The sequence below is a fragment of the Quercus robur genome, chromosome 9 (assembly GCF_932294415.1).
Source record: "Quercus robur chromosome 9, dhQueRobu3.1, whole genome shotgun sequence".
NCBI classification, from domain to species: domain Eukaryota; kingdom Viridiplantae; phylum Streptophyta; class Magnoliopsida; order Fagales; family Fagaceae; genus Quercus; species Quercus robur.
Window position 1 is genome coordinate 1,491,293 of NC_065542.1, and position 27,487 is coordinate 1,518,779.

Sequence of the window (27,487 nt, forward strand, 5' to 3'; positions counted from 1 at the left end):
AGTTGTCGTATCCACATGTCCGTGTCCGTGTCCGTGCAACATAGGTTAAGTGGAGAAAGAGTGAGGTTAGGGTAAAAATTTGAGAATTGTAATTTAGGTTTTCAGTCTATATTTATTTTTTATTTTGTAGTTTTTAGTTTATCAGTTTTTTTTTTTTCTTTTTTTGTTGGATGAGAGTTTGTGGGTTATTTTTTCAGATTCCATTCGGGTATACCAGTTTTTTTTTTTAATTGCGGGGGGGGGGGGGGGGGGGGGGGGGGCGCCCCTCGCCCTACTGTAGGTCCGTCCTTGAAAACATACAATCCTTGGTTACCTGTCTGGCTGTCTGTCATTATTTTCCCCGCTAAAAAGAATGGGGATAGAAGACAAGAAGACAAGAAATCTTTAAAACTCCACAATCAAAGCCCCAAATCCAACTCAAAAAGACGAGAATTTAAAGTGATGCTGTTTTAGAAGTCTAGATTTCAATTTGAAACTAACAAAAAGCATGAGGCTTTAATTTCTAAAAATCTAGAACTTAATGGAGAAGTTTTAAACTTTGATATTTTAGGGTATAATTTAAAACGACAATTATAGAATTTTGATTTGAAACCTGCCCTAAAATATATGGTTTAAAATGTAATTTTCCCTGATCTTATTCTCCACCTCTGCAACTTAATCTCATTCTTGGTGACTAAAATTATTGATTTGCAAGAATTTTTGGCATTGTCTATCAATTTAGTGATGTCATTTTGTACAATAAGAAGCAGCAAAAATGAAGGACTCTCTCCTAGATCATTGCCCCCTCGCCACAGCTATTGACTAGGCTGCACCATTACACAATTTAATTTCCCTTAATCCCTAAACACTTCCCTTAACCCAAAATAACGAATTCCCACTTAAATGTGAAACAATAATTCAGATGAAACCAAACCATGGGACCACAATAATTAAAAGATGCAGACGACCCATTTGAAAACAAAATAGATAAAGCTATGTGACTATGTAATAAGTGGTCGAGAAGGGCTACTCCATTAAGGCCACTTATTCTCACCATGAAAGACGGTTGAAAAATCATCTAGATATTATTTTCAAGGTCTCCTACGAAAAAAGGAACGTAGGAGATATTTGTCAATGTCAAGTGTGAACTGGAGAAAACAAAATAAGAAGAAAGTGGTTGACTGGTCAGCAAAGGCTACTTCAAGTCTGTAGTAAAAGGCTACTCATTTTCTGTTTTGCTGAGAAGAAAGAAAATACTACTTATTCTCAACTCTCAAGTGAAATACAGAGTGGAGAAAAACCATCTTTATATTATTTAATTTATTTCTCTCGTTTGCGATCATCCCTATTTAGTATTTCTTTATCGCCTTCAATATTAAACTCCTCTTGTAAAGCTCTCGAAGTGTACAATTCTTCTCAAGAAAATATTCAAGTAAGTCTATTCTTTAAAATATTTCACCACTGTATTTGCGTATTTTAAATATTTAAAAGCATTAATTAGCTTTTGTTTCTATATTTGACAATTTGTTCTATTGTATCTCCTAGGTTCCTACATCTATCTTCAAGTTGAATATCAGATGGTGTAAATCTTCGGTACCAATTTCGATTAGTGGGCTCAGGACTGGAGGTGGGAGTTGAAATTTTTATTTTTTATTTTATTAATTTGAATATTGTAAATTTTAGTTCAATTCTACTTATGTCTATATCATATATTCATTCTTTATTAATTATTGAGACCAAGAGGTTGAGGTTGAGATTGGGTCAGTTTGAATTTAAATTTTTTTTTTTTTTTTTTAGGGGAGTTTGAATTTCTAATTGTGCTGCTTTTAATCAATTAGTTTGTACTTTTATTAGTAAATTTCATTTGTAAGTGTGGGGGTATTTCATGAGGAATAAATAAGGGTTTTTTTTTTATCTTTTCAGTTGGTGGAATCACTTCATTTTATGTATTAGTATTTTCTATTCTCTCTCATTGGTCACCTATTGTCTAATTGTATTAGTTTATATTGAAAATTGCAATGCTTTTATTATCAATGAAACTTATTGTTTGAAAAGGAAAAAAAAAAGGCCAAATTGTTTGACCAATTAATGATAAAGAGGAATAAAAACCCTCAGTCATGCTTTGGGTGTTCTACTATAAAGTGAAACAATTAAAATAAATTGGTCCCTTATGGAAACATGACTCTATGGTTTATTAATTTGGAAATAATAGATCAAGGATAATTGAAATGTAAATTGTAAAGCATCTCTTAAACATGGAAAATCAAACAAATGTGTTAAGCTTCATCTCTTATTAATGATTTAATTGTCACTTGAACAAGATTAATATGTGAAAATTTATAATTTTATCGATGTATTTTACTGTCTTTACCTGAGAATAAATGCAATTATTATCATGTAATTATTTGTTTAAAAGTTTTAAATTTCGTAATAAGATAAGAATGATATTTTAGAAAGACTCAGTTATTTTGTTTCGAAAGAAAAAAAAAGAAAAGTCAAAACTTTGGTCCATAAATTATATAATTTTTTTAATTCTTTTATCAAATTATCGTTATTTCATTTTAGTCCTTAAATCTTTTTTTTTTTTTTTTTTTTTTTGAGAATCTTACTCCTTAAATCTTTATAAACATTTATTGGTACATCGCCTTTCCTTACCATTATTATGCAATAAAAAAAAATCTAATATAAAGACTAATGTACACATCCTCTTTTTTTTTTTTTTTTTTTTTTGAAAGTTCATGAATCACACCCTTCTAGTGTTCTGTTTAATGTACAAATCACATATTAGACAACATATAGTGTCATAAATACAAACCATGTGGAAACAATGATATTTTAATTATTGAAATGTTCTGTTTAAAAAATAAAATATTGCAAGTTCCTTAAAAAAAAAAGAAATTGTTGCCAGCAACAAATAGAAATATTTCTCACTGTTTATTTTAGACAAGTACAACGATCATTGTTTAATTTAAATAAATACGAAAAATCACTGTATATACACCACTTATCCCCAAAAAAAGAAAAAAAAATCATTCTTCAACTTAACTGACGTACTGGTACACTTTTTGAGAATTAGAATACTTTCATGCATTATGTTTCTCACCTCTATTCTTTTTTTTTTCTTTTTTCTTTTGTGCAGGTCTCCTGGGACCGGCAAGCAACAAGTCAAAGCATGGCATTCTCTCTCTTTGGATGTGATATAATTGGATGAAAGGGAGCATAAAAACTTGGTGACTAAAGCTAGAAGGGAGTTTGAACTGTGAAGTTAAAAATGGATCAGGCTGTAGTGGAACTCTTGATTGACAATATCATTTCAATCCTTTCAAATGAAGCATCTTTGTTATGGGAGGCTCGTGATGCAATTGAAGATATCAAAGATGAGTTAATAAGCGTGCGATCATTCTTAGTAGATGCTGATAGAAAGGGAGTAGGGAGGGAAGGAGAGAAAACTTGGGTGGCAAATGTGAGGGACTGGGCGTATGATGTTGAAGACATTATTGATGAGTACATGTATCACATGAATCACCAACAAATTGGCGGCCAATCTTCCTGGAACCTTCACCACACCATTAACTTTCCAAAAAATCTCTGGGTGAGACGTCAAACCGCCACCAAGATACAAAAAATTAACGAGAAAATAAAGGGCATACCAGAGAGGAAGCAAAGATATGGTATTGATCATATAGAGGGAACTAGTTCTAAAGATAATCAGAAATGGGTGGTGCGTCATGCTGAATCATCTCTTTTTTTTAAAGAAGACGAACTTGTTGGGATTGAAAAGAAAAGGCAATCGATAATGGATTGGTTGATGGATGGAGAACCACATCTGACTGTCATTTCGATAGTTGGGATGGGAGGTTCCGGCAAGACCACACTAGCTGCCAACACCTACAACTATGTAAAGAAAAAATTTGACTGTTGTGCATGGATCACAATTTCCCAAGCATATGAATTAGAAGATGTATTGAGGAGCTTTATTAAGGAATTCCATGAATCAAGGAAGGAAACAAAACCAGCAGACTTGAATTCCATGAACTACAGATCGTTAGTAAAAACATTGGTAAATTATTTAGAGAAGAAAAGTTATCTTCTTGTCCTAGATGATGTTTGGGACACAAATCTCTTGGATGAAATAAAGGTATCACTTCAAGATGGTTGTATCGGGAGTAGAATCATTCTTACAACTCGAAAAGAAGATGTAGCTTGCTATCATTTGGGAGGTAAACACCATCTTTATTATATTCAATTGCTGCAAAACGAAGAGGCCTGGGAACTCTTTTGCAAGAAAGCATTCACAAATTGTCCCAATGGAAGTTGTCCATTGGAGCTTAAATCTTTTGCTAAAGAACTTGTGGGAAAATGCGAAGGTCTACCACTTGCAATTGCAGCTTTGGGCAGTCTTATGTACTTCAAGAATATGTCTCAATGGAATGAAATTAAGAACAACGTGAATTGGAGTCCAAGTAACAATCCTAAGCTAGAACGAATGAGGAGCATTTTGTTCTTAGTTTCAATGATTTACCATATCAGTTGAAGCATTGTTTCTTATATTGCTCCCTTTTTCCAGAAGATTATCAGATTAAAAGAAAGAGACTCATTAAGCTATGGATGGCAGAAGGATTTGTAGAACCAATTGTAGGGTCCACTCTAGAAGATGAAGCAGACAACTATTTGGTAGAACTCACTTTTCGGAATATGCTTCAAGTTGTTCAGAGGAATGAATTTGGAAGGCCAAAGAGATGTAAAATGCACGATCTTCTACAGGAGCTTGCTCTATCAATATCAGTCAAAGAAAAATTTGGTGCTGTACATGGTGGAGGAGAAGAGATGAAAGAATGCAAAGCTCGCCGCATTTCAATTCACAAAACTGATGTAGAACTCAAATCATTTACAGGTGTGTCAAAGATTCGTTCTTTTCTTGTTTTTAATAAGTCGTTGAAAACATTGCCTTCAGGATGTAAAATGTTAAGGGTTTTAGATTTGGAGGATGCCCCCATTGAGGAATTGCCTGACGAAGTATTCAAATTATTCAACTTAAGATATTTGAATTTAAGGGGAACTTTATTTAAGAAGCTCCCAAATTCCATAGGGAGGCTTCTTAATCTTCAAACCTTGGACATCGGGGACACACAAATAGAGACCCTTCCTCATGGAATAGGAAAGTTGCAAAATTTGCGGCATCTGATTATGTATCGCCTCACTGGAAATTGGAATGACTTCAGATATTTTACTGGAATGCAAATAGCAACAAATATCATTAGTTTAAAGAATTTGCAATCTTTAGGTATTGTTGAAGCAAATGGTGACTTTATAAGACAAGTTCAGAGCATGGTGCAACTCAAAGCGATCGGTATTTCAAATGTGAAAGAAGGAGACGAGAAGAACTTATGTGTCTCAATTGAAAACATGAGACTTCTTAGGTTCTTGGCTATCATAGTAACTAATGAGGAAGAAACTCTCCGAATGGATGCACTCTCATCTCCTCCTCCCAACCTTCGAAGGCTTATTTTGACTGGAAAACTAGAGAAAGTGCCACAGTGGTTTCGTTCACTTCAAAGCCTCACACATTTGTATCTGCGTTGGTCGAGACTGGAAGAAGATCCACTCATTCACGTAGCTGCTTTGCCCCATTTGGGACGTCTTGGACTTAGTAATGCCTATGTTGGAAAACAGCTATGTTTCAGGACAGACTTTCCTAAGCTTACAAATTTGGATATTCATAATTCCCCTCAGTTGAATGAGATAATAATAGAAATGGGGGTGATGCCCAATATGAAATCCCTCTGTATTACCCGCTGTATGGAGCTAAAGACAGTGCCTAAGGGCATTGAATACCTTAAAAATCTCCAACAACTGTATTTGGAATCTATCTCAATGGAACTTCAAAATAGCATTGAGGGAGAAGGTAGCGTAGATTTCCCAAAGGTGCAGCACATCCCAAACATCATCATCCGGTAGTAATTTGGAATGTTCAATGAAGGTAGCTTCTCAATTCTATCTGTTCTTCATTTTCTTTTTATCTTTAAATGAATGGTCATTGCATTCATTTTATATTTTATCCTTAAAATAAATAAATAATTGCATCATTTAAGCTATTTCACTAATAAATTTATAAAAGTGTGTATTTAATGCTTTGAAATGGTTTATGATTTTGAAACAAATGCTTTCTGACATGATGAATGAGTAATATTTTCTAATGATTAATTTTACTTTACTGAATCTTTGTTTTTTGGTTTTATCCGTGGTAGAATCAGGCCCACTAATGCTTTCTACTGCTTGATTTATTGTAGTTTGTTTTAGCTACCATCTTCGCATAAGCACTTCAATTTCCTTGAAATAGATCAAATTAGTTTTTGGGTCTGACCCATAATGCTGTGTTTATATATGTATTTAGGTGTGCATGCATGATTGATAGTGTGTTTGTGACTGTGTTCTGTATGTGGGTATGTCAAGCCCACCATATACTCGAGGAAAGTCTTCTGTGGTGGCTGTCTGATTGGAAGATACAAGATGGGTGACTAATGTACCCCAAGACTTTAGTTTTTTCGATTTTTCATTATGTCTTTCATGCATGTCGATTATTTTTGAGCTTGCAACATTCAATTGTACGAACAATGATATTTATTTGTGGTCTGTGGAACATGTGTTTGTTTTAATAAGCCATGTGTCAGCCCATGATTTGTTTATATATATATATATATATATATATATATACATATACATACGTGTTTCTATGTGCATTTTAGCTTCTTGTATCTGAGAACTAGTCATAGTGAGAAACTTTGATTAATAGTAGGGTTTTTTTTTTTTTTCTTTTTTTCTTTTTTTCAGAAAATTTATTGATGAATAAACACATTACAAATAAAGAGCAAAAGCTCACAGCTAGCAGAGTACAACCACTTCGATACGCACAAAAAGTCCTTCATAGACCACCTAACTGAGATTGCTAGCCTACAAATCAACAAGACTAACAATCTGACACCAAAACTATTAAAGCCAGGCTATAAACAGGGATAGTTTCTAGGATCTGCCAATGACAGTTCCACCAGATTGGAAACATCTTAGGGCCTAATTAACACCAACTGCTTTCAACACAGAGCAGCACCTGAGGCAATCATCAACTTCAACCATCTTTGAACATTCTTGAGCTGGACAGATTCCTTCATGTCCCAGTTACATCATAATACTCGATATTGGATAGAATCACAGTTGGAGCCTTTGCTTTCAACTCTAGGTTTGGCATCCTTGTTAACAGATTTGACTCTGTTCTAATAGCTTTTTTCCTTTACATTGATAATAAGAAGTTCGATTGCTTAGTGGTCACGTTGTTTGTGTTACACACTGTTTATAGATTTATAGTCTAATTTTAGACAGAATATTAGACTGTCTTCTGTACTTGCATATCAGCTTGGTACGTGCTGCCTGTGTTTTATCATTGAGACCCCTGTACGTACTTCTATCCATTTGAGATGCATTATATAAGATCAGAAATAAATTTCTTGATTTATAGTGGTATTTCCCTCGTATTTAAGCTGAGACATGGTTGTTTTGAGGAGCATATTCACTAGTGCCTTGTTTCTAGGAAGATGAGGTTGAACCTTCTTTTTGCATCCTCTTAACCTTAGTACCCAGTAGGCGCACAAACGATTAGCCAAAAGATGTTTTCCCCCTCCATTTCTATATTAGCACATGAAAAGTGTTTGTGTCAAGTTAGGAAAAAAGGTTCCCAGTTTCTGTATTACACATTATGCTCTTTAGTTCACAATTCATATATAAATGAGATGTGATTATGGTTTATTTATTTTTGGACAAGTATAATCAGAGTCTTATTATTTTAACTTTGACTTGATATAAATTCTAAATAAGATTTCCAGTAGTCCTTTTTTTCCCCCTCTGTTTTTTCCAATTATTCTTTTGAGTAGAAAGTTCTTGCTTTTAACTGTATTTTCACTGCATTCCTCATGTTTGGTTGTCTTAAGCTCATGAAGAGAAATTAGTGCTCAAAGTCATAATATCCAAGTACAACCTGTTGAACAATTTTGCGTCTGTCTTCTTTTATGTTATTGGGAACGCAACTTGATAATTTGTGTTACCTAAGTTAGCAATATCTATTTGAATTTGGGATTGTACTCATATAGTCATGACTCATATGTTACTCTTCTGTTATTCACTGTTGCATGTCCATATACTTATACAATAGCACTTTATGTAGTTTTTCTCCTTTATCATATGCATCTCTTTTTATCTTTTAATCATTTTGAAAGTAAGAAGCAAGAAATCTTTTGTCGTTGCTTACGAACATGCTTGCATTTTTGTTTTCCTCAAAATGTAGTTACGATTATTTTTTTTCAAGTTTTACAAATAAGTACTATTTAATGTCACTCTGCAGTGTGAGAGAAGAAAGTTAATAGATTTCTTTACTTGCTGCTCAGAAAGCATCTTCAATTGCGAACTTAATGAGAAGATTCCATGAGAGCCTCTAAGGGTCCAAGTCTTTCTGGAATGCAGAAGCAAGCACTTCTATATAAAGGGTTTTTGTGAGTAGTTTATTCCAAATCTGCTGAAGATCGACATAAGATTGCTTCCATTGTGTCAGCTGAGTTCTGCAGTAATTCTAAGCAAGTAGATTGGAAAATTTTCCTCTACATTGAGTACTTACTTCGCTGTGGTAAGAAACATTTGGATCAGCTCAAGAGCCCTGATGCTATTGGGTTGTCGTTGTTAAATGTTTGTGTCTCTGAAACCATAAATCCTAAACCTTGAACAAAGACATTTATTTAATTCTTATTCTGTTTTGAAGCTGAAATTTGTTTTATTCACTAGTTAAATGATTATTTGATTAAAAGGATATCTTGGTCCCAAATTCTTAGTATTAGTAAATTAAGACATGGTCTACTGCTTTAAAAGTTGCAAATCTTCCCAACTATTGATTATTCCATCCTCTTCAAGAGCAGCATATATAGATGAATCTTATACTTTTAATTATTTATCATATGGTTCCCTGTTTTGGCAATTATTTCTTGTTGAAGCTCTTAAACTTATGCTTACTTTCATGCTTAGAAGTCCAACTCTTATCCTTTGTGCTGTTTATGATATGATGAACATTTTGCCATGTTTTAAAACGTGTAGGTAGTGAATATGATCAATTCCATAGAAATAAAGAAGGATTCAGCCTTTTCAACCTAAATTATTATGATATCGTTATAATTTTTTCTGTTTATCTTCAATATGTGGAAATTAGAGGCTGGGCTCAATCCGTGAGAATTGAAGCCCAGGAGAGACTAAGCAAAAACAAAAAAACAAAAGCTTGATTAACTTTAAAGTATCACAACTGAGAACTGCTGTATTTTGAAAAATGAGTTCAATAATGAAGGCTCATTCGAGCTAATATTTATCAAGTGCTTCATGCATTTTTCTGTACTTTTTTTTTTACCAATTATCAAAAATGAAAAAAAAGGATTTCTGTTGGAAATATTATATTTGCCTTTGAAATTGTTGAAAACTGGTTTTTGTTTTTTTTGTCAAATATTTAGCTTTTAGCTTTTTTGAAATAAACTATATTTTGGGTTTTTTGTAATACGTTTAATGTAGAAAATTATCAAAAGTTATATTTTTTATTAAATACTATACAAATAAGTTACAAAAAAAATAGTGGATACGGACATTAGAACTTCTGATCTTATTGGGATACAAATTGAAAGCTGTAAAAGTTAGTTATCTAGCCAAGTTGGCAACGAAAATACCAATCAGTTGCTGTATGGTCCATCAGACCTCTTTGTAAACTCTCCTTTCTTCTCGAATGGTATAAAAAAAAAGTGACAACAATAATTCAAAAAAGCATACAAAAAAGTGAAGATTCTTCAGTCCATGAAAATCCATTTGGGAAATAAAATTACAAAAGGAATAAAGCCAAGTGAAAGTGGTCGACAAAGGGTACTTCAATCTGTAGTAAAAGGCTATTCATTCTCTGTTTTGCTGAGAAGGAAGAAAAGGCTACTCATTCTCAAGTGAAAAACAGGGTGGAGAAAAACCATCTTGATATTATATCTCATTTGCAATCCTCCCCATATGTAATTCTTAATCACCTTCAGTTGTAAACTCCTCTCGTAAGGTCTCGAATTATACAATTCTTCTGAAGAAAATATTCAAGTTTAATTTTCAAGTAAGTTTATTCTTTAAATATTTCTCATTTTTCACCACTGTATTTGCATATTTTAAATATTCAAGTTTAATTTTCAATTGTTTCTATATTTGATAATTTGTTCTTTTGGATCTCCTAGGTTCCTACATCTATCTTCAAGTTGAATATCAGATGGTGTAAATCTTGGGTATCAATTTCGAGTAGTGGACTCAGGACTGGAGGTTGGAGTTGAAATTTTTATATATTATTTTATTAATTTGAATATTTTAAATTGTAGTTCAATTCTACTTATGTCTATATCACCTATTCATTCTTTATTAATTATTGAGACCAGCCAATACTTCAAATACTTTTGAGGAGTAATTATAAATTTGTATGGTCTTTTTTGGGGGGTTTTTCTGGACTGAATCAAAAATTTTAAGGAGTTACGACCTAAACTCTAAATCTAAGGGGGCCAATAAGTGCATTTTTCTGTGACTTGTAATCATTTATGTGATTTTCATACTACCTATAATGGAAAATTGGAAAAAGTCAAGGGGCCATGACTCCCCACCGGTGCATTGAATGTCCCATTTTTTTTGTGCGAAGTTCTGTGTGAACAACCGAATAGAGCATTGCTTTTGAAGTATTGCATAATTTTCCTAGTCAAAGCAAAATTTGTGGCGAAGATAAAAAACCCAAATATTTAGAAGATTTGGAATCTAATTAGTAATTACAGTCAGTTACGGTTAAAAAGGTTGCTCTAAGATTCCAGGACTCTTTCCTTTGCCCATAATTTTTCAAAAACATAAATATGGTGAAGTGGGTTTACATATTATAGTGTGTTAGTGATAATAATTCACTAAAAATATATCGAAAATCTCTCTCCTATCCCAAATTGTTAGTTCTATTTAGAAAATCCAACTTTTAAGGGAACATCATTTAATGTATTGGTTTTTGCTTAAAAAACTACAAGTTCCAAAACTGCTCAAATTTATTTAAACTCTAGAGGAAAAAAATTATAGTATTGACTTTTTAAAATAAGTTAGTTAGGTTAAGAATCAAATACGTAATTTATCCAATATTAAAAGATTATATTACATATTTCTCCCAAAAGACTATATTACATTTAAGCCCAATAAATCAAATATATTCACATACATATACTTGGATTATTCTAATATTTCATTCCCTTAGTCAAACCAAAACAGTCTCGGATACGAAATTGATTCCCTTTGAGGGGAATAAAGTAAAGTTTGCTGAAAATTAATGTGTGATTCTAAATTTGTTAATACTCTAACTCATCAATTACTACATGAAGTTCTTATATATTTTCATTATATTTGTCAACTTGTTGTTTAATAAAATAATAATTTAATATTAAAATGCTCTAATGGAACAAAATCATTATTTTTTAGAAAGAAAAAAAAAATCAATTAATGATATAAAAATAGAACAAAACCAATCAGGCAAAAGCATGGAAAGTTCAATATTTTTTATGAGAGATTCAAGACCTTTGCAGTTAGCAAAACTTACAAACCGGTGTAGTAGAATTTTTATTTGACTTGTCCCTCCATGATAAATATTAAATCGTACAACTTAATTGTCGTGTAACTTAAGCTAATTCTGCACTGATAGCTTCTACCAAATAAAGCACATTTATTTGCCAACCAAATAAATACTATTGGATTACACCATTGGGTCTAGATTCTTATCTTTGGCCAAATGCTAAAGAAATGCATATTCCAAGCTCAATTGCTAAGGAAAACCTATCAAAGAAATGTACATTCTCAATTGAAAGACCAAAAAATCCATCGAGATATATTTCTCATTTGCAATCCCCCCCATTTGTAATTCTTTATCGCCTTTATTTAACCAATGAGATAATCCTTGTTAGTGTCTTCTAAATCTAATTGCTTTGCTTTTGAATCAATGTACCTGTTCCAAGAACTAGTTTGTTCAACAATTTTAATAATGGTATTTTAGGAAGTCTTTACCTTTATCTTTTATGTTTAGAAGAAAATAAAAATGTCAAAATATGATTTTGGTTCTTCAAGTTCCTAATATATATAAATATATATTAAGAGAAGAAATTGATTTTATTTCACAGGGGAATCTTCCATCCAAACAACTTCATCTGCCAGATTTCTGGCAAACTTAGCCAGCGAGTGAGCTATAGAGTTTCTAGTCCGGCCGCTTAATACAAGACACAGAGCTGACCCTGAAATTAAGCTGTTGGATCTCGTACCAGGTAAGCTCAAACTCCTCATGACATTCACACTATATCCTTTTTCCCAATTCAATTATCGAATTATCAGTTATTTCATTTTAATCCTTCATTTGAATTGAAGTTTTGATAATACCTAATGGTTCCCTCGCTTTGCCATACCACTATTATGCAAACAAAATTTGCTAATTTAAAAGACTTTTTTGTACAGTTCCTAATAATGCTTACATGATACATTGGACAACATGCTGGTCTTATAATCACAAAACATATATGGAGACAATGATATTGTTATTTTAGTATTGTACTTTAAAACTCTGAGAACATTACTCCTTCCTCTCATAGTATTATAGTCAGTCCTACTAATTAAGTTTTTGGCATAATTCTGACGGTGATTGCCCAACAATTTACTTGGAACATCCATTTCTTTTAAGGGGTTTTCTTTAAGCAACTAAGCTTGGAATATGCATTTCTTTATCATTTAGCCAAAGATAAGAATCTGGACTCTGAACCCAACGGTATAATGAAAAAAAAGTTTCATTTTTTTATTTTTTTTATTTTTTTTATCTATATAGATATTTTATTGTTGTTTTTATATTGAGGGATGTTGCAAACTTGCAAATGGGTCTATTAATAGACTTGTAAGATTTATTCAAGATTACTTAATTAATTTAGCTATGTGGTTATTTTATTAAAAAATACATTTTCATCCCTTGAGAAAAAATTCACATGGCAAAATCTTAAAAGGGGAACTTAAAGAATAGTATCTAAGTATTGTACCTAAGTCTTGCCTATGTGAATTATAACCCACTTTTTTACATAAATATTATACTTATCATTGTCATGGTGGAACTTTCTAAAATTAAAGACTTCTAGCTCAATGGCAATACTTAGTCTTCTTTAAAAAGAGAACCAAGGTTCAAATAAATTTAACAATTATTTTTTAATTAAAATAAAAATGCACCAACATAATGCAAAAGAAGAAATTTATTAAAGCATAAAATGATAAAACATTATAATTTGCAACGACTAATTACCCAGAGGGCAATATAAAAAAATGAAACTATTTCCTTATACCGTTGGGTCTAAATTCTTATCTTTGGCCAAATGCTAAAGAAATGTAAATTCCAAGCTTAATTGCTAAGGACAGTCTATCAAACAAAGGCATATTCGCAAGTGAAAGGCTGGAAAATCCATTAAGATACTTTTCTCAATTGAAATCCGCCCCATTTGTGATTCTTTCTCACCTTTATTTGTGTTAGAGATATAGGGTTACATGAGTCAACGAAGGTCAAAGTCAACCTGCTTGCCCACACTTTTACATAATAAAAATGTAGCCTTTAAGGGATTCCACCAAAGTCAACGAAGGTCAAAGTCAACGGATCTAGGGTCAAAGTCAACGGTCAGTCAACGGCTACATGGTCCAGGTCGGTTTCGGGTTTCGGGTCAAGTCACAGATCGGGCTGCAGAGACGGTGACGTCATCCTAATGACGTGGTGCTGACCTAGACTAGGGCTTGCGTGGCACTGACGTGGCTAGATGACGTTAGGATGACTTCATCAGAGGTTTTCAGTGTGTGGCAATGCATGCATTATCTTTCGGCGCATGGAGGCAAGGCCAAATATCTAGAAGGTGCGTGAGAGAGTGTGATAGGTTGGATGAGGGTCGGAATCTCAGGTTTTGTAGATCAGCAGACGAGGAGGCCGACAGGGTGGCACATGTGTCCAATGAAGATATGTGAGTGAGAATTCCAATGCGGTGCAAGGGAGATTTTCCGGAGCCAACTGCGGTGTGTGGAGGTGCGTGGCTACGCTACGGGTGATTGGATTTCTGGGTTTTCCTCACAGGAGGAGCGCGTCTATGGGGTTGGTTTCGTCTAGCGAAGGCTTGATTTGCACAAATCTAAAAGGGGAGGCATAACATACTTGAGAGATTGAAGACATGGTGGTGAGACAACAACTACGGTTCCGTGGCAACTGTGTGAAGCCGTGAAGTCCAGATCTATGGGCAAGCAGTGTCACTGTGGTGGATCTATGTTGTGCACATGGGAAACTTCTTTGCCGCGTAGAGATAGTTGTTTAATGCCAAGAACGAAATTTGGCTCTAATACCATGTTAAATATATTATTAGCAACGATGTGTTAAACCATGTTGTATATGCTAGAGCGGATGTGAAAGGGGAAATATAGAATAGGAACGCCAAGAACATGAGGGTTACATGGTTCAGCCTTGTTGGCCTACATCCACGGAGGAATCCCTGAAAGGCTACATCTTTATTATGTAAGAGTGTAGTATAATAACCAATGTTACAATGAACCCTAACATGAGTATATATATGCCACTAAGCCCTAGACTACTAGTACAAGCAGGAGTGGGCTTGAGCCTATTACATTGGGCTAATATGCCTAATCTATCTCTAACAATTTGTAAACTCCTCTTGTACAACTCTCTAAGTAAGTATACAATTCTCTAGAAAATAAATAAATAAATAAATAAAGTCTAGTAATTTCAAGTAAGTTTAACTTTTAAATATTTCACCATTGAATTTTTCATGTTTTATATATTTAAAAGCATTTCATTAACATTTTTTTCTTTATTAGGCAATTTGTTCTTTTGTATATGATGGGCTCTTACGTCAATCTTCAAATCGAAAAGCAAGTGGTGTAAGTCTATAGGGTACCATTTTCGTGTATTTGAAGTTGGATTTGTAAAATTTGTACATTCTTATTATATTAATTTGAAGGTTGTAAAATTGTTCTTAACTTAATTTACTACTATATCGTATATTTATTCTTTTTTAATTACTGGGACAGGATTTTGAGGCTAAGGTTGGGTCAGTTTGAATTTCGATTTATTTTTTTTCTAATTGTTTTGCTACTTAAAAAATGACTATAGTAATGCCCCTGAAACCTAAAATATTACCAAAATACATTTGAAACTTAAAAAACTATCAAAATAAGTCTGAAACCTAAAATATGACCAAATTACCTTTAGAACCTAAAAAATGACCGAAAGACCCTTGAAATCTAGCAAATGACCAAAATATCCCAAAAACATTTATTTGCAAGACCAAAATGACAATAAAATTTTATATAACCACTCTACTTGCTTTCCCCCCCTAAAAGTCTCGATGGAACTTATAAATTTTTCTATTGTCATCAAGTTGTTGTATTTTGTTGTATACTTATTGAAATTTAAAATATGATAAGTTATCTAAAAACCTATCTAGTATATATTTAGTAGTTAGTACCACAATTTAGTACCCTAGTGTTGACCTAAACCTTATGATTTTAAATTTTTTTAAGTTTTATTTTGAAATTATTGCAAAAGACTTAATGTTGTGTCCTAATAGACATCTCAAAGATTTATTTACAATTTCATTAAAAGAGAGATCATAAGATTTATGAAACACTAAACAATTTCTAGTCTTTTATGTTTTTTGTCCTATGTTACAATTCTGCATTATGATTGGTTTACAGTTTACTAGTTTGAGCTGAGGAAACTTTGCAAGAATATGGTTTTTTGTCTTACGTTACACTTTCTAGTCTAGGCATATCAACTTTTTCCCCCTTTTTGACCAAAACACCCCTAAAATTCTTTAAAATTATCGGAATGCCTTAGAACCTAAAAGATGGTCAACATCGCTTCTAATCGTACTTTTGTCACATTCAATGATACCTTTTTTTTTTCCTCACATTTGACAATTCCATTGTCATATTAGGCAGTACCAATATCATTTCTGATTGTACTTTTGTCACATTCGGTGATACATAATTTTTTTTTCTCATATTTGATAATTCCATCGTCACATTGAACAATACTAACATGACATCTAACCTTACTTTTGTCACATTTGATGGGACCATAAATTTTTTTTTCTCACATTTGACCGTTCCATTGTCATATTGGACAATACCAACATCACATATGACCATACTTTTCTCATATTCAATGGTTTTCTTTTTTCTTTTTTCTTTTTTTACTCACATTTGACAGTTCCATTTCACATTAAGTCGTATCAACATTACATATGGGCGTAGCCAACCCAACCCAACCCTATCGGATTACCTAATAATTGACAAATATATATAACAAAAATACTCTTAAAACCTCTAAAATTTCTGAAATACCCTTAAATATACTAAAATGACCAAAATGCATCCTAACACTTAAAAATGACCAAAATAACCTCAAAACTCTCAAGAATTACTAGGATATCCTTAAAACCTAAAAAATGACCGAAATGACCCTAAAACCTAAAAAATGACTGAAATACCCTCTAAACCTAAAAAATAATCGAATTACCCTTAGATACTAAAAAAATGACCATGAAATCTAAAAAATGACTGAAATGACCTTATAACTTAAAAAGTGACTATAATGCCCTTAGAACCTAAAAAATGACTGTAATGCACCTTAAACCTAAAAAATGATTGAAATACCCATAAAATGACCCAAATGATCCTGAAACCTATAAAATAACCAAAATACCTCGTAAAACTTGAAAATAACCAAAATACCCTTGAAATCCTTGACAATTACCGGAATGCCCTTAGAACCTAAAAAATGACCTAATGACCCTAAAACCTGAAAAAAATGACCGAAATTACCCTAAAACATAAAAAATTATTGAAATAACCAAGAAACCTAAAGCAATGACCAAAAATACCTCCTAACACTTGAAAATGACCAAAATACTTTCGAAACCTAAAAATTAACTGAATGACACTGAAACCTAAAAAATGACCAAAATGACCCAATAACCTAAAAAATGACTTAAATACACTTAGAACCTAAAAAATGACCGTAATGCCCCTAAAACTTAGAACCTAATTGAAATACCTTTGAAACCTAAAAAATGACCGAAGGACCTTTGAAATCTGAAAATGACCAAAATGCCCCTTGAAACCTCTACTTGCTAGACCAAAATGACAATAAAAAATTTATACAACCACTCTATTTGCTTGATTTGAAACCCATTGATTTTAAAATTAATGGATTTAAAAAGCATTGATTTGAAATCCATTGATTTTTAAATTCCTTGTTTAGGTCTTTTTATACCATGAAGGATTTGAAATTTCATTGTTTAGATACCTAAATTTGGATTTGGATTTAAGATCAATAAAATATTTTCCAATTATTATTTTTCTTAAACCTTTTACATTTTAATTTTAGTAACATTTTTTAATAAATATATGAGGTAATGAAAAAGCCATTGAAAATCCAATTAACAAGATGATGACTAAAAATCTATCATCATAGCCAACTAGTTTTTTTTTGGCTAACTATTGACAACTAAAATGTTCTATATCTACATAAAGAGAGAACCCAAATGCATGAGTTTTTTCACAACATTTAAAATCTCAAACTAAAAAATTGTTTCAAAGTTCTTAATAGCTAAAAAGTTCTATTTCAAGAGAGACAATAAAGTATCCAAAATATGTGTTTTTTACACAAAATTCAAAACAAAGAAGCCATTGTTAGACCAATTGACAAAATAATGACTAAATACCTTCCATCATAGCCAACTAAAACAATTTTTTGCCAACTCTTGCCAACTAAAATATTTTAGAGAGAGAAAAAGAGTACCCAAAATACATGGGGTTTTCTTTAACAACATTCAAAATCTCAAACTAAAAAATTGTTTCGAAGTGGATCTTTTCTACTCTTTTTTCTTTGGCAAGGCTCAATTGCATAACTTATCGATACCAAATGTTGACATGTTGTTGTGCATAGGAGAATTCATCACTTTTCTCCTTCCTCAGTCATTACTTCAACTGCATCATCCATATATTTTGTACCAACACCAATAGCTCTATCCGTCCCACACAAGATCTCAATGTACTCCAATTGTCAATAACTTTGTTTTTATAAGCACATGCTTTTGTATGTTTCTAAGGAGAAAAAAAAGAAGCAATGAGTTAACTTAAATAAAATAAATTGGACAATAAAACAAAGGAAAGGGGAAAAATAGAATAAAAAGCAGGACATTAGCGATAAACTTATATTTAATAGCTAACAATCTATACCCACAACATAGTAAGCACATCAAAAGACAAGTTCATATATAAGTGTGGGCATAATAGTTTTTTCATTGAAGTTACTTGGAGTTGGAGAGACTGGATTTCTTTAGTTTTAGCAATCAGATAGCAGGGTGCTAATCCTACCAGTAAACTGTTAAATATACCAAATAGCATCATTAGAACCATCAAACGACACTAATTGAATATGGAAGACTACAATGCAATTCGCTCAATTTTCAAAAAAATATTTAAAAGATTCTAGATTATGAGACTTGACTGAATAATGAAAAAATTAAAACAAAATGAGTAATGCTATTTTCAGTGGGTTTCTCACTTGTAAGATAATCCTCATTCAAGCAAAGTTTTCACTAGGAAATGAATTTCATGGGAAAGGAAGAGGCAAAAAAGTCTAAGCAATAATACCCTATGAATTTTAAAAATGATAGAAATCAATAATTTACATGCAAAAGATAGAGTATTTTAATCCAGCAATCACTTCACAAGGTACAAGTCTGCATAAATGTCCTCAATGTCCTCTCCTGTTGACTTAGAAGTCAATGTGAAAGATATATCAATCCCTGCAATCACTTTGAGTAGGCCTTGTACCGCAACGGCCAAGTGAGCACTATTCCCAGAAATGAGCCAAATTTTTTATTCCTCCATCACTCTTCTAATCCAATACCAGCCCATTTCACCTCTAGGATAGCAAGTGAGATAAGCCATATGGTTATGATAAGCACATAGACCAAGAAGGTCACACTTAGAGTTTGCATGAAGGGGCCAGAGAAAAGTGAGAGTGCAGGGAGGAAACAATAGACAATGAGGAATCCATACCAATATTAAGGTAAGCCATGCGTTGGAGAAATTTGCGTTTCCTAGAGTCTAGCAAAGGATTGTTTCTAGAGAGGATTGTTTCTAGAGAAGAAAATCTGCCGCTATTAACGAGCTATAGCCAATACATATAGTATTAAAAATTAACTTTCATTCATTCACAAGTCACAACCATTCACAGAAAATATATACATCCAACCCAATATCCGTTTGGATAAAAAATCTAAAACAAAGCTCAATTGACGGAAGTAAAATTTTCATGTAAAGAAAATACATGATCGAAGTAGAATAATCATACACAGCTCAAACAAAACACAAGCAGCCACCTAGCTTAGACAAACAAAATACTTCTGAGAACCCAGTAACCTTTGTAAATGGAGAAAGATATCAAAGTCATCTTAGTCACATCAAACAGTTAATTTGCATTTTCAATTAGTCCAACATTGAACTCTAAAAACATAAAATCCAACAATTCCTTAACAAAAATAAACCAACCCAATTCACTAAATCTCATATATAACTCCCAAAAAAAAAAAAAATTCAACAACATTGCCATTCCCAAGTCCCAGCTTTACCAATAAATACAGACCCAAATAGACAAATCCAAACTAAACCCACACAACCCAAATACAAACAAACAAACAAAACAAAAAAAATGGAGAAAAAGCCACAAACAATAACTCATAGAAAATACAGAAATCCATAGACAAACCCATAAAACCCCATTGATATTTTGTGAATCCAGATTTAGTACTAAAGGAAAAGGGAGATACAGAGGTTTAAGAGAATGAGAAGAGTCGAGAGAGACATCTTAGAGTGAAACATAAATTACACGTAAGTAATCAAATTTTTTTGGTGCCTAAGTGTCAGTTAGTGCCAAATAGGAGGAAATTCCAAATCACCTTTCTAAAAAAAGTTAGCAAACAACACCCAAATCTCCTATAAAAAATATATATATATAAAACCCAAATCAATCAATAAGCACAACTTGGATTACCAACGGTGAATAAAAATTAAGACAACTTACATACATCTCATGCGTTGATAGTGAAACAGCTAAAATTGAAGAATCCAACTTCTTCTTTGGTGGGTCAGCCGTTTGGGTTCTTGTGGACCTTGTGGTTGGTTTGGCTAGGGAGGGAATTGAATAACTCTGTTTCTTCTTTTATGGGTCTTCCTTAAAGTTTTGTTTAGTAGCCGCTGGGTTTCTTGTGGTTGGTTTGGAAGAGAAGAAGTAAGATGGAATAAGCGAGAGAAGAGACAGAAGCGTAGAAGGAGAGCAGAGAGATGAGAGAAGCGTAGGAGGACTGGAGGAGAGTGTTTGATTTGTTTTTTTCTTTTTGTTTATATATTAAACCTGTTTCACCAGTAACCAGTATTCACTCAAAATAAATATATGGTCAAGATCAAAACATCATTGAATTAACGGTTTATATTTAGTACCCTTTTGGATACTGATGATAAAGGCAGTGTCTGCGTTTTTTTTTTTTTTTTTAGTGGGTTCTGGTATATTATTTATGGGACCTACAAGTACTTTATTTAAAAAAAAAAAATTGTTAAAAATGAAACTCACGGTACTATTCACATATTTAAAAATTATTTTACTACAATATTTTTAGTTTTCAACTTTCAACAAAATAAAAGGTATCCAAACACACCCTTAGCTTATGTGGGTATTATACCCAAAAAATGAGGGGTACGGTAAAATGACCCCTCTTAAACATGGCAAATCGAAGACATGTATTAAACTTCATCTTTGTTAATTATGATTTAATTGTCGCTTGAACAAGATGCTAAAATTTATATTTCTGTTGATGTCTTTTAATATCTTTACTTTGAGAAAATATGTGATTATCATAAAGTAATAATTTGTTCAAAAATGTTAATTCTTAATAATCAGATAAGAACGATATTTTTAGTAATACTCAATTACTTTGTTTTGAAAGAAAAAAAAAGATGTCAAAATTTTGGTCCATAAATTATATAATTTATTTTTTATCGGATTATCAGTTATTTCATTCTAGTCTTTAATAAATCTTTACTAGAGTAATGGAGTAACGTGTGTAAGGTGAAAACTGAATCTAAAATAGGAGTAGAAGGGGATTATTTGGAATTGAAAAATGAGTAGAAGAGCAAGTAAAAGTGGGGGAGATAGAGATATAAAAGTAGTAACTAATCGTAGGAGATTTTTTATTTTTTTATTTTTTTATTTGGATCCTAGGAGATTTTGATTTAGTGGGAAGTCAGTGGGATGGTTGTGTATGGTGTTTGAAGAGTGGGAGTCAGTTATTCAAGAAGCAAATAGTCTGTAAAATGCTTTTTTTTAATTTTCCTAAAATTTAGGAGTTTTTAAATTAACAAATTTACATATATAACCTTATTATTTAAGTTTTATAAATTGGTAAATTTAAGGGTATTTTGGCTATCAAAATTGAAGAATCTAAACAAGAAAAGTCCTTTAAATAATAATATAGATAAGCATTTACTGGTACGGTACCCTCACCTTCCTTCCCTTATCATTATTTTGCAATCTAAATATGAATAAAAATAATAATTAAAAAAAAAAAAAAAAAAAAGCTAATATAAAAGACTAGGGAAAATTCCTTCATTCATTTTAACATTACCTTGATTCTTATGCCGTAGGTCTCTCGTGTGGCGAGCAACCAGTCAAAGCATGGCCCTCTATTTCTCTTCCTTCCACAGTTCCACTCATCTCTATTCTCCAAGTTCCAACTTAATTGATTGGAAGAAGGGGAGCCTAACAATTCAGCAACATACCTAGGAGCGAGTTTGAAAGCGAAAATGGACTCGGCTATAGTAGAACTCTTGATTGACAATATCATTTCAGCTCTCGCAACTAAAGCGTCGCTGTTATGGGGGGTCCGTGATGCAATTGCAGATATCAAGCATGAGTTGACAAGCATGCGGTCTTTATTAATAGATGCAGATAAAAGGGGAGCAAGCAGTGCCGGAGAGGAAACTTGGGTGACAAATGTGAGGAACACAGCATATGATGTTGAAGATGTTATTGATATGTTCATGTATCACATCAATAGCCAACAAATTGGGGGTCGATTTGCTTGGTTCCTTCACCACACAATTTACATTCCACAGACTCTTTGGGTGAGGCATAAAATAGCCAGCAAGTTACAGAAAATCAATAAGACAATCAAGACCACTTCAGAGTTAAATCAGAAATATCATGTTGATCCTATAGAGGGGAAAAGTTCAGAAGATTTTCACACATGGGTTGTGCGGCATGCCGAATCATCTTTGTTTGTCGAAGAAGATGAACTTGTAGGGATCAAAGATAAAGGAAAACAATTAATGATGTGGTTGATGGATAGAGAACAACAACAGACTGTCATTTCAATCCTCGGGATGGGAGGATCTGGCAAGACCACCCTAGTTGCCAACATCTACAACAGTGACGCTGTAAAGAGACATTTTGATTGTTATGCATGGATCACTGTCTCCCAAAAATATGATGTAGAAGACTTATTGAGGAGCATGATTAAGGAATTCCATAAGTCAACGAAGGAAACAAATCCATCAGACTTGAGTTCCATGAACTACAGACTGCTAGTAGAAAAGCTGGTGAGCTACTTAGAGAAGAAATCATATCTACTTGTCATAGATGATGTTTGGGACACAAATGTCTTCGATGAACTAAAAATATCACTTCGAGATAGATATCCAGGGAGCAAAATCATCCTTACAACTCGTAAAGATGAAGTAGCTCACTATCCTTTTATGGGTATACCTTATGTTCATCGTATTCAATTGCTAGAACAAGATGAGGCCTGGGAACTCTTTTGCAAGAAAGCATTCTTAGGCATTCCAAATAGAATCTGTCCACCAGAGCTTGAATCTTTTGCTCAGGAACTTGTAAGAAAATGTAAAGGCCTACCTCTTGCAATTGTGGCTTTGGGCAGTCTTATGTACTCCAAGAATGATACGTCTCAATGGAATCAAATTAATAGCTGCTTGAATTGGAATCTAAGTAACAATCCTGAGCTAGAAGCAGTGAAGAGCATTTTGTTGCTTAGTTTCAACGATTTACCATATCAATTGAAGCATTGTTTCTTATATTGCTCTCTTTTCCCAGAAAATCATGAGATTCGAAGAAAAAGGCTCATTATGCTATGGATGGCAGAAGGATTTGTAGAAAAATTTGAAGGGTCCACTCTAGAAGAAATAGCAGATAGCTATCTAGTAAAACTCACTTTCAAGAACATGCTTCAAGTAGTAAAGAGTGACGAATTTGGAAGATCACAGAGATGTAAAATGCATGATATTTTGCGGGAGCTTGCTCTATCAATATCAGTCAAAGAAAAGTTTGGTGTTGTACATGACGGAGGAGAAGAAATGATAGAATGCAAAGCACGCCGCATTTCAATTCACAAAACCGGTGGAGAAGTCAAATCATTTACGGGTATGTCAAAGCTCCGTTCTTTTCTTGTTTTTAACAAGTCGTTGAAAACATTGCCTTCAATAAGTAAAATGTTGAGGGTTCTAGATTTGGAGGATGCCCCCATTGATGAATTGCCTGATGTAGTAGTCAAATTATTCAACTTAAGATATTTGAATTTAAGGGGAACTTTACTTAAGAAGCTCCCAAATTCCATAGGGAGGCTCCTTAATCTTCAAACCTTGGACATCAAGGACACACAAATAAAGGCCCTTCCCCATGGAATTGGAAAGTTGCAAAGCTTGCGACATTTAATAATGTATAGCTTCACTAGAAATCGGAATGACTTCAGACATGTTACAGGAATGCAAATACCACCAAATATCGGTCGGTTAAAGAATTTGCAAACTGTATGTATTGTTGAAGCAAAAGGTGACTTTATAAGACAAATTCGGAGCATGGGGCAACTCAACTCGATCGGTATTTCAAATGTGAAAGAAGGAGACATCTTAGGGCGTTGACTATCATGGTAACTAATGAGGAGGAAACTCTCCGAATGGATGCACTCTTATCTCCTCCTCCCAACCTTCAAAAGCTTGCTTTGACTGGAAAACTAGAGAAGGTGCCACAGTGGTTTCGTTCACTTCAAAGCCTCACATATTTGCTTTTGCATTGGTCAAGACTGGAAGAAGATCTACTTCCTCACATCGCTGCTTTGCCCCATTTGGGACGTCTTATTCTTACTATTGCCTATGTTGGAAAACAATTATGCTTCAGTACAGGCTTTCTTAAGCTTTCAAGTTTAAGAATTCGTAATTTCCCTCAGTTGAATGAGATAATAATAGAAAAGGGGGTGATGCCCAATCTGAAATCCCTAGATATTATCAGCTGCATGGAGTTAAACACAGTGCCCAAGGGCATTGAATACCTTCAAAATCTCCAAGAACTGGTTTTGACATCTGTCTTAATGGAACTTCAAAATCGCATTGAAGGAGAAGGAAGTGTGGATTTTCCAAAGGTGCAGCACATCCCAAAGATCTACATCCGGTAGTACCTCATAATGTTAAATGAAGGTAGCTTCTCATGTCTATCTGTTAATTCACTTTGAAATGGAACTAATGTTTTCTGACTTGAAAAATAAGTAATCTTTTCTAATGATTGATTTTACTTTACCGTATCTCTGTTTTTTTTTTTTTTCTCTGTGGTACCGTAGAATCAGGCTCACTAATGCTTTCTACTGCTTGATTGCTTGTAGTTTGTTTTAGCTACCATCTTGGCATACGCACATCAAGTTCCTCGAAACAGATAGAATTAGTTTCTGGGTCTGACTCTTAATGCTGTGTGTGTTTGTAAAGCCTACCATATGTTTGAGGAAAGTCCTCTGTGGACGTTGTGTGATTGGAAGATACAAGATGGTGACTTGTGTAACCCCAAGATTTTCGCTGGATTTTTCATTACGTCTTTCATGCATATGATTTTCAATTGTACGTACAGAGGTTTCTTAGACTTGGTTTGGATATGATGTCTTATTTGTGATTTGGAACATGTATTGGTCTGTTTTAATAAGCTACATATTTGTTCCATTTGTTTATATATATAAATATCTGTGTTTCAAACTTCCAAATGCTTACTTTGCTTCTTGTATAATTTGAGAACTAGTCATCATGGAAAACTTTGATTAATAATAGCTTGGTACATGCTTACTGTGTCTTTTTGTTGATTCCCTTGTACATGCTTCTATCCATTTGAGAAGCAACATGTAAGTTCAGAAATAAATTTCTCGACTTTATACATGTTGTCCCTCATACTTTCCTCACAGGTATTCCCCTCCCAAAGCTGAGACATGGTTGTTTTTACTTTTTAGGAGATTGTGTAGGGGGGCTACTGGACTAGTGCCTAGTTTATGGGTAGACGATCTTAGTCATACTTTCTTTTTGCATTGTCTCTTAACCTTAGTACCCTGTAGATGTACAAACTACTAGACAGTAGATGAGCAATCCGCTTCCATTTCTGTACCCATGCTTGAAAATGATGAAATAGTGTTTGTATCAAGTTGAGGAAAAAATAAAAAGGTTCCCAGTTTCTGTTTTAGTTTTACACCGTATGCTCTTTAGTTTGCAATTCCTATATAAACGAGATGTGATTAATACTTATTTTATTTTTTTGATTAGTATAATCATAGTTTAATTGGTTTCCCTTTATTAATGCATCTTTGACCATTAACCTATGGTTCTTGAGTCCTCGTTAAAAATCTTTGACTTACATATAAATTCTTAATGAGATTTCCCTTTTTTTCCTCTGTTTTTTTTTTTCCAATTCTTCTTTTGGGTAGCAAATATGTTGTTTTAAACTGTATTTTTATTACATTCCTAATTGTTAGGTTGTCTGTTCATGAAGAGAAATTAGTGCTCAAAGTAATAATATCAAACTAATACATGTTGGATCAATTTTGTTTCAGTCTTCTAATATGTGATCAGAACTGCAACTTGATACTTTTGTGTTACCTAAGTTAGCAATATCTATTTGAATTTGTAATCGTACTCTTAGTCATGACTCAAGTTATTATTTTGTTATTCAGTGTTGCCTTTGCATATACTAATATAACAGCCACTTTTTGTAGTTTTTCTCCTCTACCAGATGCATCTCTCTCTTTTGGTAATCATTTTGATAGTAAGAAGTAAGATGTCTCTTCTCTTTGCTTACAAATATGCTTTCCTTGTTTTCCTTGAAATATATTTTTGTTGGCTACAGCTTTGCATGGGTCTGATCTTGAGCATTATTCATGACTACCCACTCTTATATCATGACAAATTACCAATTATTTTGAAAACTTAAACTTTTAAGAAAGATGCATTTAATCATTTAATTAACATTCTAGCAGATTGAGCTTTTCTTTACCACATCTTGGAAGTTATGGTTTCACTGACATGAGTCTTGTCTAGGTGATGGCCCTAAAAGTCCAGACGGAGGACGTGAGGAACCAGCTTTGCGGTGGTGGTCACCTGTAACAGGTGATGTTAAAGGCACTAAATTGCTGCTAAGGCGCATAGAAACACTGTACATGAACAACCGTATTAGTTGGATGTTTGGATGCTATGGAGTTTGCTTGGGATAATGGTGTATTTCAGATTGTGCTTAAAATTTCAAGTAGATTCTTGAAACTATTCAAGAATCTAGATTGTTTTTAAATTTTGTGTTTAAGAAATACAATTTTAAATGTTGAAATCGTATTTTGATAATACAAATTTTACTTAAATTTTGTCCAAGTTGAAATCGCGTTTTAAGAACAATGCTTTAAGGGATGAAAAAAGAAAATTTTTCAAAAAAAACAAAAAAGTTTTGAAATTATCAAAGTGTGGCCCAGTGGGACATCTTATAGAAGATGTTCTTAGATTACAGTGATTTTTACCAACCTTTTTTTTATGATTTTTTTTTTTACCAACTGGAATACATGATTGTGTCCTGAAGTATTTCACAAATCTCCATTCTAATCCTTAATATAGAATGTTCACTACATGCTAATCCTCACGTGACCTTCCATCTGAAATCTTAATTTTATGAATCAAAAAATGGAAGAATTTCAAGCAAATACCGCGGTGTATTCCATCTCAAATGCTTAAATGGGCATTAGAGTGAGTGGTTTATTTCTTTTGGACCAGTAAAGAGTACCAAGTAATTTAGAGTATAGTCATTTAACATTGCAGCATAATCTGATTAAATAGATTCAAAAAATCAATCATCCAGTCCAAGTGATCAATCCCAAGTCATATTTGAAAAAGCCAAGATCCAATGTCCAATGACAATTACTCACCGATGCCTCAAAAAAAGAAAAATAGAGGAGATTATTGCTAAATGCCGTCTCAATGTAGACCGTGACAGCTTTCTCAATATAATAAG

The 27,487-nt window shown here is 33.1% G+C and overlaps 1 protein-coding gene, 1 long non-coding RNA gene and 1 pseudogene across 2 annotated transcripts; 2 read left to right on the forward strand and 1 right to left on the reverse strand.

Moving 5' to 3' along the window:
• The first annotated feature begins 736 nt into the window (after window positions 1-736).
• On the forward strand, window positions 737-26,820 carry LOC126700174 (disease resistance protein RPM1-like; annotated as a pseudogene).
• Window positions 17,614-20,509, reverse strand: LOC126700199 (uncharacterized). Its single transcript, XR_007647076.1, has 2 exons — window positions 20,207-20,509; window positions 17,614-18,219 (listed from the first exon to the last, which is right to left on the reverse strand). It is a non-coding gene; the product is annotated as an uncharacterized LOC126700199 (long non-coding RNA).
• LOC126700179 (disease resistance protein RPM1-like) lies at window positions 21,900-24,183 on the forward strand. Its single transcript, XM_050398218.1, has one exon. The coding sequence runs from the start codon at window positions 21,982-21,984 to the stop codon at window positions 24,109-24,111; it is 2,130 nt and encodes a 709-aa protein (XP_050254175.1). The 5' UTR covers window positions 21,900-21,981; the 3' UTR covers window positions 24,112-24,183.
• Window positions 26,821-27,487: the final 667 nt, after the last annotated feature.